General features: G+C 37.0%; 1 protein-coding gene across 23 annotated transcripts in view; it reads left to right on the top strand.

The window, feature by feature from the left end:
• The window catches only part of lrrfip1a (leucine rich repeat (in FLII) interacting protein 1a), a 62,091-nt gene that overhangs the window by 35,543 nt on the left and 13,317 nt on the right, over positions 1–13,231 (top strand). For 21 of the 23 annotated variants that reach the window (XM_017469694.3, XM_053680832.1, XM_017469680.3 and 18 more), the window contains 4 exons: positions 2,798–2,833; positions 2,974–3,099; positions 10,885–10,956; positions 11,551–11,721. In XM_017469694.3, coding sequence (XP_017325183.1) covers positions 2,798–2,833; positions 2,974–3,099; positions 10,885–10,956; positions 11,551–11,721 — 405 coding nt within the window. The remainder of the gene's footprint in view (positions 1–2,797; positions 2,834–2,973; positions 3,100–10,884; positions 10,957–11,550; positions 11,722–13,231) is intronic. The other 2 variants (XM_017469687.3, XM_017469690.3) reach the window with 1 other exon arrangement.

Raw genomic sequence — 13,231 nt, 5'->3', positions numbered from 1 at the left:
ATATATTAACGAGGCAATACGTTCTGTGCAAATCAGACAAAGCAGAACACCAGAGCTTTCAATAAAGACATATGTTTTAGTCCAGTCACGTTTGAAATTTTCGATGCTCCGCTGAATTCTTTCTTTTTGCCATATCCACAAACTAACTAGGTAGCTGCTTGAATCTGAGCACGAGAGGTTACTATAGAAATGTAAGTAGTTTGCTTTTCATTGGTGTTGTGATGTGCGCACAGCACTGCATACGTGCATTGGCCAGAACACCTTGAAATACGTCACTTTAAACTGACTTTTCATTAACTTCGGTAGGCTGTACCACAGAGGAATTGTAATTGACTTTGCATTTTCTGTAGGAAACTGATCTCTAGTGATGTGTCTAAGTTTTTAATGATCATATGTTGATGAAGGGTGAGAGACCTGGCGAGCCACATGATTTTTGTCAAAAAGCCACGTGTGGCCCCCGAGCCATAGGTTTCCGACCACTACATTTGACATTTAGTCTGAAAAATGTGGTGTCTGCAGCTTTAAGACTGACAAATAATTTGTGTTGTATCTCGTAGTATTTGGTTCCTATTAGCCTATTTTGTATCATATGAACCTTAATAGCCTATGTTGTCTAACTTGGAAGCAGAGCAACAAAACATCTTTCTTTGGTGTGTTGTAGCTTCAATTGTCTGTGCTGAAAAAGCCATTCTAGCCTTCAATTCATGGAATGTCTTCACTCTCAAAACATGAATCCCCCATAAATTAAGGAAATGAAATGTGCTTATCTACTTTACTATACAAGAATTCAATGTTGGGTTTATCTACAGTTCAGTTTTATAAGCTATACTGACATTATTAACAGGCACTTAATCCAAAATAACTGACTAAATTCTAGTTCTAGTGACTAGTAGCCCACTTGTAACTAGCCTTAGGTATTTATTTATTTTTGCTGTAATGACATAATGTGTACATAACACATGGTGTATATTTCTGGCCGCACCTCCTTCAGTTGGCAATAGGTATGGGGTATGAATGGATAATGGTACAGTGGGTATAGAAAAGAATGACCCCCTTTCAAAATGTTCACATTTTTACAGCCTGAAATGAGGACACAAATAAACAGGATTTTTCCCAACTTCATTTACTTCCACAATACAACATCCCGGCAAAAGGAAAAATAGCAGCATTTATGAAAAGATAATTTAATAAATAAATAAAAACTACAGTAAATTTGGTTGATGAAAGATCACCCCCTTAGAACATAATTTGTAACTTAATCAGGTGAAAGTAATCACCATCTTTATTGCACAAGTTTAGAGGTTTACACCACAGTTGTACTGTAATTATTTTGTTTAGTTCAGAAATAACAGATCTATTCCTAGTGTATTACAGTTGTTAGTTGTGTTATTAAAAGCAAACAATCTACTATAGGTGGCAAGGCACTTTAACTGCAACTTTGAAGGAGTTAGAGGACTTTATGGCAAAGAATGGTCATTGTGTGCATGTGACAGCTTCACAAATTCTCCACAAATCTGACTTGTATGGGAGGGTTTCAAGAAAAAAGACACTCCTCAAGAAATGGTGGTGGTAGCATCCTGTTGTGGGAGTGTTTCTCTTTAGCAAAGACTGGGGTAATTGTCAGGATAGAAGTGACAACGGATGGAGCTAAATACTGATTAGTTCTTGACAGAAACCTGCTGCCAGAAAGTTGAGGATGGGAAGAAGTTTCACCTTTCAGCATGATCTGAAGCACGCCACCAAATTGAACATACACTGGCTAAAAGAGAAAAAGATGAATGTCCTTGCATGTTCAGATCCCTTACTTTAACACTACTGAATTTGTTGAAAATAAAGCTGGAAAAATTCTTTTTTTGTGTGTTTTCATTTGAGGCTGTAAAGTAAACAAAATGAGAATCTTTTGAAAGGTTGTGAATGTTTTCTATACCTACTGTAGTGCACACAATCTCCTAAGCCTAGAGCGTACACTTTTGTTTATATGGCAAGTTATACAAACTGTTTAACGCCAACTTCAGGTCCCACTGTGAAATCACTGATTTGTGTGGAGGCTAGAGATGTTCTGCTTCTTTATGAAAGGTTTTGGATTATTTATGCACTCCAAACAGCTAGCTTTTAGGGTAGACCCAGAGCTGATTCTAGTCAACTCCAAATTCCAAACAGTGCTCATGGTGCAAGATTATGTTTATTACAGTGTTTTGCATTATAGTACACACCACTTTTCTGCATACAACTGGCACATAGACAGAGCACAGGTAATCACAAGTGTCTGACTTATTGCAGTGCACAGGCTAGTATGTTGGGGCTCAGACCCATAATCTCAACGTGTTGGTCTGCTGTGCCACAGTGAACTGTCCATCTCAGACAGCTATTCTGATGGGTCTGTTACATAGCAGGCATAGAACGGCCATAAAAAAAACAAAACAAAACAGGGCTCAAATGTAGGTGTTTTACATTAGCTCAACAACCTCCCTGTGAATTTCCCAAACCCAGTGGCACAGGACTACTGTGAGACAGGGCATCTACTATAAAGTTAAACTGGCCTGATAGTGATTTTGTGCCCTCTTTGTGTTTGATGCAAAAACCCACCTTGTGAGAGCCACTAGGAGTTAAAATATTATGGCTATCTATACCTACTGTAGTGCACACAATCTCCTAAGCCTAGAGCGTACACTTTTGTTTATACCTGAAAAATGTCCATCATTCGCTTCTCATGTTGAGAAACTATTTGATATTTACATACATCTGTGGGTATATGTTGTCTTGACTGCATTTTTAAAAAAAAATGTTCTGCTTACAGTTGGATGACTCATTGGACAGAGATTTTTTTGAGAAGGTTAGCAAATATATTTTTCTTCTTGGATTTTGCTCATATCATGCTCATAAAAAAAAAAAAAAAAAGATCTAATGAAAGGTTGGTATTAGCATCTGTAACTGACTGATGTAATTCATGGATTCATTGTTTTTGTTTTTTAGGGTTCCTCTCGAGCATCTACTTTATCCAATGCTACTCTGACTTCACTGGGCGGGGCTTCCTCACGCAAAGGAAGTGGCAGTTCATCTGTCACTGCAGATACAGAGGCATCCATACAGGATATTAAGGTACCTACTTTATAGGTTACTACTTTAACCGATGCTGTCTTACACTCTTTTGTTTAGTCATTTAAGACTTATGCAGTCAGTTCCAAAAGTATTGGTAAAGATGGATGAGAACTCGAGTGTAAAATTTCTCCAAGGATCACAGTTGTATCATACTTTATATTACCATACTTTACCATACTATATGCTATTGAGAATGACAATCGCAAGAATGAAAATCAAGTCACACCCGTTATACTCTGAATGCAAGCATTAGTTTAAATTGCAATGCTTTAGCGTCGTTAACAAATAACTGGCTATCGCAAACATCACATGGAGCATAACGTTAGCTGGTTTCACGGCTACAATGCCAACTGCCTCAAACAAGCATAATATAGGGCCGTCTTTCAGGTGCTTCGCCAAATTCCAGGTGATTCCTCGCTTTGTGTGAAATGAACGATAGCATCGGTTGCACACCGGCTTCAGAGCATAAATTATATGTTTGTTGTCATCCGCCTCGAACGTGAAGTATTTCCATATTTGACTCCTACCACCTTTCCTCTTTACAGTTTTGCTGCCCACATCAGTTCCGGAAGAATTGCAACCTCGGTACCTTCATTAACAAGGGTACATATGCTATTGCAGAAAAACAAGTACCATCACGTTTTAAGAATGTTGGTACCGAAGTATCGGTTCTCGTGACATCCCTATTCCTAACACAGACATTACATTGTCCATCAATGCATGACATTTACCAATTTGTTTGTCCATAGTGGTCACCAGTAAAAATGTTTTTCTTGCATAAGCCACTTTATATTTGTGTCTTTAATTGGTTCATATGGCAAGTTATACAAACTGTTTAACGCCAACTTCAGGTCCCACTGTGAAATCACTGATTTGTGTGGAGGCTAGAGATGTTCTGCTTCTTTATGAAAGGTTTTGGATTATTTATGCACTCCAAACAGCTAGCTTTTAGGGTAGACCCAGAGCTGATTCTAGTCAACTCCAAATTCCAAACAGTGCTCATGGTGCAAGATTATGTTTATTACAGTGTTTTGCATTATAGTACACACCACTTTTCTGCATACAACTGGCACATAGACAGAGCACAGGTAATCACAAGTGTCTGACTTATTGCAGTGCACAGGCTAGTATGTTGGGGCTCAGACCCATAATCTCAACGTGTTGGTCTGCTGTGCCACAGTGAACTGTCCATCTCAGACAGCTATTCTGATGGGTCTGTTACATAGCAGGCATAGAACGGCCATAAAAAAAACAAAACAAAACAGGGCTCAAATGTAGGTGTTTTACATTAGCTCAACAACCTCCCTGTGAATTTCCCAAACCCAGTGGCACAGGACTACTGTGAGACAGGGCATCTACTATAAAGTTAAACTGGCCTGATAGTGATTTTGTGCCCTCTTTGTGTTTGATGCAAAAACCCACCTTGTGAGAGCCACTAGGAGTTAAAATATTATGGCACTAGCCACACACATTTCAGTCTGAGACTTTAAAACGCTATCTGAGAGACTTATTTTCCTCCTTTCATTTACCTTCAAGAATGAGACACACTGAAAGTACTTCTGTCTCTCTGTATGCAAGGCAGCTGCAGGCCTTGCATTTTTAATATTACTGTTTTCAAGAATGCCGTTTTTCCTCACCACTCTCCATGAAGCCCAGCTTTGTGAAGTGTCTAGGATGTTTACACTGGCTGTGGCCTTCACGCATCAAGCATGTGGAGAGTGGATCATTCATTTGAATGCATCAACATTTCTTTCAGTAAATATATTTTCATTGAGGCTATTCAAAAATTCACAAGTCAGTATTAACTCAAGAAATCCACAGATATATAGAATTCACAACATAAATAAAGTTGTGTGTAATTAAGCGAAATGACAGGAAAAATTATTGAACATTCTAACTGAAATTTATTTAATACTTTGTGAAGAAGCCTTTGTTTGTAATGACCGCTTCAAGACGATTCCTGTATGAAGAAATTAATTGGTTGCAGTATTCAGGTGTGATTTTGGCCCATTCTTCTAAACATAGTCTTTAAATCTTGTTCAATTGGATTCAAGTCAGGTGATTGACATTCTAAGACCTTTATTTTTTTTTCATCGTTCCTTCAATTATATGAAGTCTGCTAGTACCATGCGATGAAAAACAGCACCACACAATGATACTTCCACCTCCAAACTTCACTGTTGGTATAGTGTTTTTAGGTTGATTTGCAGTGCCATTTCTTCTCCAAACATAATATGTAGTATGGCAGCCAAAAAGTTCAATTTTGCTCTCGTCTGACCAGAATACACTCTTCCAATATTTCATAGGCTTTTCCAAATGAGTCGTAGCAAACTTTAAACGAGCTTCGACATGCCTTTTCTTTAGTAATGGAGTCTTGCGTGGTGTCATTGCACTTTATTACACACAACTTTATTTATGGACTTTAATGTTGTGAACTCAAGATTTCTTCAGTTAATACTGATTTCTGGTGAAAATTTCATGTGAATAGCCTCATTGGAAATATATTTACTGAAAAAAATGTTGACGTGTGAAATACTTATTTCCCCCCACTGTATGTATGTAAGTAATTGTGTGTGTATGTATTTGTGTGTGTGTGTGTGTGTGTGTGTATGTATATACATTCATACACATTTATTTATTTATTTATTTATTTATTTAAAATTAAATATTATTAAATACACACACACACACACACACACACACACACACACACACACACACACAGTGCCCTCCACTAATATTGGCACCCTTGGTAAATATGAGCAAAGAAGGTTGTGAAAAATAGTTTTGTTCACAAAAATACTCTGCTCTCATAGATATCAAACAATTGCAAACAAAGCACAGGTTTATCCAAAAAACTACATCTTTGTTAAATATAGGTGTCCAAGAGTTATCAATACTTTGTGCTGTGATCCTTGGAGATTTTTTAGCCCCTCGAACCATCCTCTTCACAGTGCGTTGAGACAGTATAAACACACGTCCTCTTCCAGGTTGATTCATAACATTTTCAGTTGACTGGAACGTCTTAATTATTGCCCTGATGGTGGAAATGGGCATTGTCAATGCTTGTGCTATTTTCTTATAGCCACTTCCCATTTTGTGAAGCTCAACAAACCTTTTGCTGCACATCACAGCTATATTCCTTCGTCTTTCCCATTGTTATGAATGACTAAGGGAATTTGGCCTATGTGTTACCCCATATTTATACCCCTGTAAAACAGGAAGTCATGGTTGAACAATTTCCTGTTCTTAGTCACCCAGGTGTACTAAAGAAGGTAAAATATCAGTGGGAATATGCTTCACATATATTTTTCTCATATGAATTCATCGGGGTGCCAATAATTGTTGCACACATATATTTAACAAATATATATTTTTGATAAACCTGTGTTGTGTTTGCAGTTGTTTGATATCCATGAGAGTATTTTTGTGATTTTTTTTTTTTTTTTTTTTTTTTTTTTTTTTTTTTTTTTTTTAAACAAAAGATCAAAAATGTAAACGATAGACAATTTTCCACAGCCTTCTTTGCTCATATTTACCAAGGGTGCCAATATTAGTGGAGGGCACTGTATATAAATGTTATCTCAGGAACTTTTTCCTTGCCATCGTTGCCTCTGGCTTTCTCATTATGGATAAATTTATACATTTAAAATGTATATCTGTAATGTATATGTTTCTGTAAAGCTGCTTTGTGACAGTGTCCATTGTTAACATAACTAAACAAATGTAATTGAATTACATTTTTTATGAAGAATTATTAATGCCAGAGCACACACTGCTTCAGCAAGACACAGCCTGAAATATAGCTGAGCTGTTTAGATAAGGGGCATACGCTGCAACATGTAGCATTAATGTTGTATTTTGTCCGATTTCTAGCAGGCACAGCATGCACATAAAATAAAACCTAAACAGAGAAAATATGCTTTCTTTCCATTGTTCCACTGTCCTTTATAGAAGGTTGATGTTTGGTTGAAGTGTAAGTGTGTTGGGTGTGGCGGCACTGAGGTCTGGTGTAAAGTAGGCTTAAGAGAAGCTACAAATTGAATAATTATCATAGGTTTAATGAGGTGTTAAAGGTAATTTAATTATTGGATGGATAGTTATTATTTTAATATTCCATAATTCAAGTTTATCTTCATAGTACTCAGTAGTAAAAACCTGTGACCACAAGGTTGGGAACATATAGACTAGTATACCCCATTCTGTGTTGTAATCAATAGGAGTAATAAAGTTGTTGGGATTTTTCCATATTTTCTCAACAGACAATTTTCATCTTCCATGGTTTATCTTAAGTGGAGTGTGGACTTTTTTCTGTGGCAGTATAAAATTATATGCTCATTACTATTCACATGCATACAACACATTCCTAGCTCCTAGTAGACAATGTGTTGTGTGAGTGTAGGTGTGTTGAGATTTATAATAATCTGATAATAATCTGATAATAATCTTGCCTGTGTTCTGTGCTGTATGTTTAGAGTGTGCTCTGTATGTACATCTGCTGAAGTGGTCTGAAGTAAAGTGAGTTGATTACTATTTGTAGTGTATCATGTGTTAACTTCCAGCAAAGATGAAGGGCTGCTGTAAATTCTGCTCTAGTACGTGAATGTTAACATGGGTATCTTTCAACATTCTGATAGGAGTGTGTACACTAGAGGGCAGTGTAAGTTTTACCAAACCAGAATTTACAGGAAATAAAATATGAGGCTAAAAGTCTCACTGTTTACTTTAGTACAGCTCCTGGCAAAAGTGATCATTTGTTGTTCACCCGGCTTTTTAAATTTGTAGCAAATAAACAAACCACAAATATGACACAAAACAATTTTTGTTTAATATCTGAATATTCTGGCTTTGTGAAACATACCTCAAACAAATTTAATGACATTGTTTTAATTAATGGCTTTTTTTACCCAGATCAAATTCAGGGGAAAAAATATGGAATCATCAACAAAAAAAATCACAATTAGTATTTTGTTGCTGCTCCTCCTCAGGCTTTTATGACGGCCTGAAATCTTTGAGGCATGGACTTCGCTAATGAAAAACAGTAAAAACTATATCCCCATCAAGCTGTTTTCAACTTTCTCAAATAGTAAATCAGCTTTGCAGGATGGAGCCTTTAAATAAATTTTAATGGGATTGTAGGGCTGCACAATTATGGCCAAAATGATAATCACGATTATTTTTTATCAATATTGAGATCAGGATTATTTTTCACGATTATTCATTGATTTTAGGGGCAACATATTTTTATTGCACTTTTAAATAAACAGACAGCTGCTTTCACCTCCATGTTGTGCTACATTCCTCCTAATGTACAAATCTTTGCATTAAATTAGACTGGTCCTTAAAATGCATCATCTTGTAGAAGCAAAATATAAATAAAATTGCACCCAAAATATAGGATAAGTAACAATAAAAATGACATCAACCAAATGTAAATATACAATCCAATATAACAATATGCAACCAAATGAAAACAATTCGGCCTATGCAGAAAAGGCAATAACGGTGTTTACAAGAGGAGAGACTCAGCCAAATCACCCAATAGAGAGGTGTAGGGATGACGTCATTTTCTACTGGAACCCGGAAGTTATCATCACACTGGTTCCCTCGACAAAAAACCCAATAGGATTTTCCCATAGGCTTTTGGATTATCACAAAAAATAATCTCTGTGGTCAACAAAAGTTTACAATACTAACACGTTTTATCCATCAAGATCATTTTCACAAATGAACACCACTTTTATGAAGTTTGAAGCCTAAATACAATCCCCCAAAATAAACAGCTAACCGTATGCTATAAACGAACTACACCACGTTCGTTTGACTTCGTCACCATCACCAAGCTTCCCACAACTTTTCCAAACTTGATTTAAAACATTTTCCATAATACAGATTTACTCTATGGATCGTCCATGTTTTTTGGGGGGGAATTGTGCACAGCATACCTGATCCAGTTTATCTGCAAAGTTTTTTTTCCTGTAAGGCGTGATGACGTTTAATGTCCCCGACATCGTCTGTAGTCCCATTTAGCAACTTGTTAGTGTCATGATTTCCCCTAGCGCAAGCGCTGCAGCACGCTCGCTCTGAAACCTGAAGCGAAGCTCGCAGCACGAGCTCTAAAATGCTAACACCATTTCCGGGTTTTGGCATACAAAATGATGTCATCCCTGCGCTGCTCTATGGTGATTGGCTGTAAGTTTAGGAAGTGCTTGATTTGATCTGCAGCAGAGTTTTCTATGAGCGGAGGACGAACTTTAAACGTCAGTATCGCAGTCAGTCATGTTCATGTAATCGTGGGCAGGCAAAATCGTAATTGAGAACATTATTCGATTAATTGTGCAACCCTGTGGGATTGAGATCTGGACTGTTTGCTGGTCATGTCATTGAGTTGATTTATCTTTCCTGAAGAAAAGCTTTAACACTCTTTGCTTTGTAGTCAGATTCATTATCATTTTGAAAAATCACTTCATCAAATCTACTTTCTATCGATGTAATGAGAAAGTGTCCACCATTTCAGTATACACCTGTGCATTGACTGCTGAGGTCTCCCCTGGTCCTTTACCTGACATGAAACCCCATATCATAAATGAGTGGGGAAATTTGATTGTTTTCTTTCTGTCATCTTTATATGTTTCATTAGAACGGCACCAGACAAAAGTTCATCTCAGACAAAGCATCATCTCCTTGACCAATTCAGATTTGTGATTCATCACTGAATATCACTTTCACCCAATCACTCCATGATTGCTTCACTTTAGCCCACTGTAACATTGTTTTCTTCAGTTTATGTGTTAGTGATGGTTTGCGTTTGGCTTTTCTATACGTAAATCCCATTTCATTCAGCTGATTTCTTACAGTTCTATCGCAGACATTGACTCCTGTTAACACTCATTTGTTTTTCATTTGTTTTGTTGTGCATTTTCTATTTTCAAGGCATATTGCTTTGAGTTTTCAATCCTGATGCTTTGATGTCTTCCTTGGTCCACCCGTATGTTTTCCTTTTATAACCTTCCCATTTTGTATATACTTGCACCAAATTTTAGACACAGCTGACTGGGAACAACCAACATCTTTTGCAACACTCCCTGTTGGATTTCCCTGCTTGAAGGAGTTTTATAATCCTTTCCATTGTTTCAATTGACAACTCTTATTGTTGGGGCCATGCTTCCTTTCAAAAAGTCCAAAGTTAAGTTCTGTAAGCGCACTCTTTTAACTGCAGACTAAATTGCATTTTTAGACTTGTGCTGGTATTTATTTTAGAAATGCAAAATACAAGGTGATTTCCATAATTTTTTCCCCCTACTTGATTAATTAATGCCATTAATTAAAATAAATTCATTTAACTTGTTTGAGGTATGTTTCACAAAGCCGGAATGTTCAGCTATTAAACAAAAATATTTTTTACAAAGTAAAAAAAGTAGGTTGAACATCTTCTAAGTGTGGTGAGTCAATAATTCTTGCCATGGGTTGTACATAGAATGTGTAGAAGAAGCAACAGACTGGATCATGATAATTTGTAGTTGTATACCTGAACATTATAAGTAAGATCTGAATACTTCTGCATTAAGACTACAGCTAGGGCAGGCCAGAAAATCTCAGCATTTTATATAAAGTTTACTCATTATTGTTATACTTGTCATTTTCCCCCTGTTCAATGTGCTCTTATAGGTCGTAGTATATTATTCTTTGCAAATGATTGTCTGTTGCCTGTCTCATCACTGCTGCCTCATGTTAAACTAATTTCTTTAACCTCTTCCCTCTCACTCTTCCATACTGTTTATTTAGGAGATTCATGAACTTAAGGATCAGATCCATGATGTGGAGGCCAAGTACATGCAAAGCCTCAAAGAAATCAAGGTACACTGCACAGTCAAGGCAATGTGGAAACTAAGACGTGCATTTAAAAAAAAAAAGTATGTTTTTAGTTATAGCAGTTTTCTTTTTTGAGGCCACATAATTCATTTAAATAACTTTTTTTTTGTTTGTCAGATCAAAACCATTATTATAATGCCACTTTCTGCTCGCATGGTGGGCTTTCACTGTAATGTTAGCAGCAAAAAAAACTATTTGAGGAGCAGACTATGGTACAGTTGCACACCGACCTCAAAGCCCCTAACAAATGATCCCCTTTATAGTGTAACTTACAACTCTTGGCGTCTACAAAAATATGGTAATTGTGTAGCAGTGTACACATCATTATTAAGATGTGTACAATGCTATTCATGGATTTTCCATTATAATTTTCCATTACCTTGTGTTATAAGCCTAATTTTAGCAGTCTTTAGCCTGACTTTCTTCTTTGCTGTCATGTTTATGGCCTTAAATACACACTGCAGATCTCTGCTCATGCCTTTCATTGTGTCAGTGTGTATTTGCATCTACTTTATAATTCTGTAATGAAATATGTGTGCTTGTGACTAAACAATGCTCAAGCTTTTATATCACTTTTAGGATTCTCTGGCAGACATGGAGGGGAAATATCGCAAGGCTATGGTGTCCAGTGCTCAGTTGGATAATGAGAAATCCAATCTGATGTATGAGGTGGACACTTTGAAAGACTCTCTGATGGAGCTGGAGGAGCTTTTGGCTGAGACTCGGCGAGAGTGTGAGGAGAAGAGTAAGGTATGTTTTAATCAGAGTTAGGGTCACATGATTAATAGCATTTTTATAGTTGGGTGTTCCTGTGACGATCACATTATGGATCAGTTAAAAAATGGGAAATGGCACTAATCAAACTTTTACGCGCACACAGCACCATGACCTTGCACTGCAGATGGGTGTGTGTGTGTGTGTGCATGTACATTTCAAGGTTTGTCTGTAGGAATGTTGCCAAGTCTAACCAAAGCAAGCAGCTCTCACTTCAAAACCAAACCCAAATACCTACCCAATACCAAACAAAAACTCATACAAAGTGTTTGTATTTAGCCATAAGATAGAATCTTCTAATGATTTTGTAGCGTGCTTATATTAGTCGATAAAAGCTTTACTTACCTGGTCATCTTATATTTTATGCTGAATTGTGTGATTTCAAAAAAGATGTACAGTCGTGAAAAAATAGGTACACTCTATGGAAATATTTTTGACGCATTTGGACAAGCAAACATTTGATTCTCTTTGAAACAGTGCCTATTAATAAAGTTGATGCACTATTAAATGGTGCACAAAATTGACATATTGTAGTAATTTTCACAATTTAAATTAACAAAAAAAATCATCAGATCAGTCACATGGAAAAAGTAAGTACACCCTCCACATTTATCACACCTTCAAATCAATAACATTAGAATCAGGTGTTAAAGATTGGGTGCCAGTGATTAGAACCTGCTTAGGGAGAGCAGGTGGAACCTGTCTTATTTATACCCCTCTCATATGTAGTGTCTGGTGTTCCCTTTGCTATTGAGGTGTGTGTGTGTGGTGTCATCATGCCAAGATCTAAAGAGTTCTGTAAGGCTTTCAGAAAAAAGGTTGTGGGTACCTATGAGTCTGGCAAGGAATTTAAAAAGATCTCCAAATTATTTGAAATACATCATTCCACTGTAAGGAAAATAATGTACAAATGGTGCAGATTTCAAACAACTGCCTATTTGTCCAGGACTGGCTGTCCCAGCAGATTCAGTGCAGGAGCAGACCGTCTTTTGCAAAAAGAAGTCTCCAAGTACTCCAAAATTTCATCACAAGATCTGCTAATAAGTCTTGCAAATGTTGGTGTTAAAGTGCATGCGTCTACAATCAGAAAGAGATTTGACCTGCATGCCAGGAAAAAGCCTTTGCAATACTACAGTTTGCCAATGAGCATATATGCAAAGACCAGGCCTTTTGGAATAATGTGCTCTGACCAGATGAAGCAAAGATAGAGATGTTTGGTCACAGTAACAGCGGACATGTTTAGTGCAGACCAAAGACAGCTTTTCAGGAGAAGCACCTCATAGCACCTGTGAAGCACAGTGGTGGAAATGTCATGGTTTGGGGTTGCGTTGCTGCCTCATGGACTGGAGAGTTTCCATTCACTGATTCAACTATGAATTCTGCATCATATCCAAGAGTGCTTGAAGATAATGTGAGGCCATCTGTCCTCAAGTTGAAGTTTTGAAAGTGGACTTTTCAACAGGAAATTGTCCTAAGCACACTAGAA

Source organism: Ictalurus punctatus, chromosome 6 (genome assembly GCF_001660625.3).
Source record: "Ictalurus punctatus breed USDA103 chromosome 6, Coco_2.0, whole genome shotgun sequence".
Classification (NCBI taxonomy): Eukaryota; Metazoa; Chordata; class Actinopteri; order Siluriformes; family Ictaluridae; genus Ictalurus; species Ictalurus punctatus.
The sequence above is the reverse complement of the archived record's forward strand: the minus strand, read 5'-3'. Positions and strand labels throughout refer to the sequence as shown.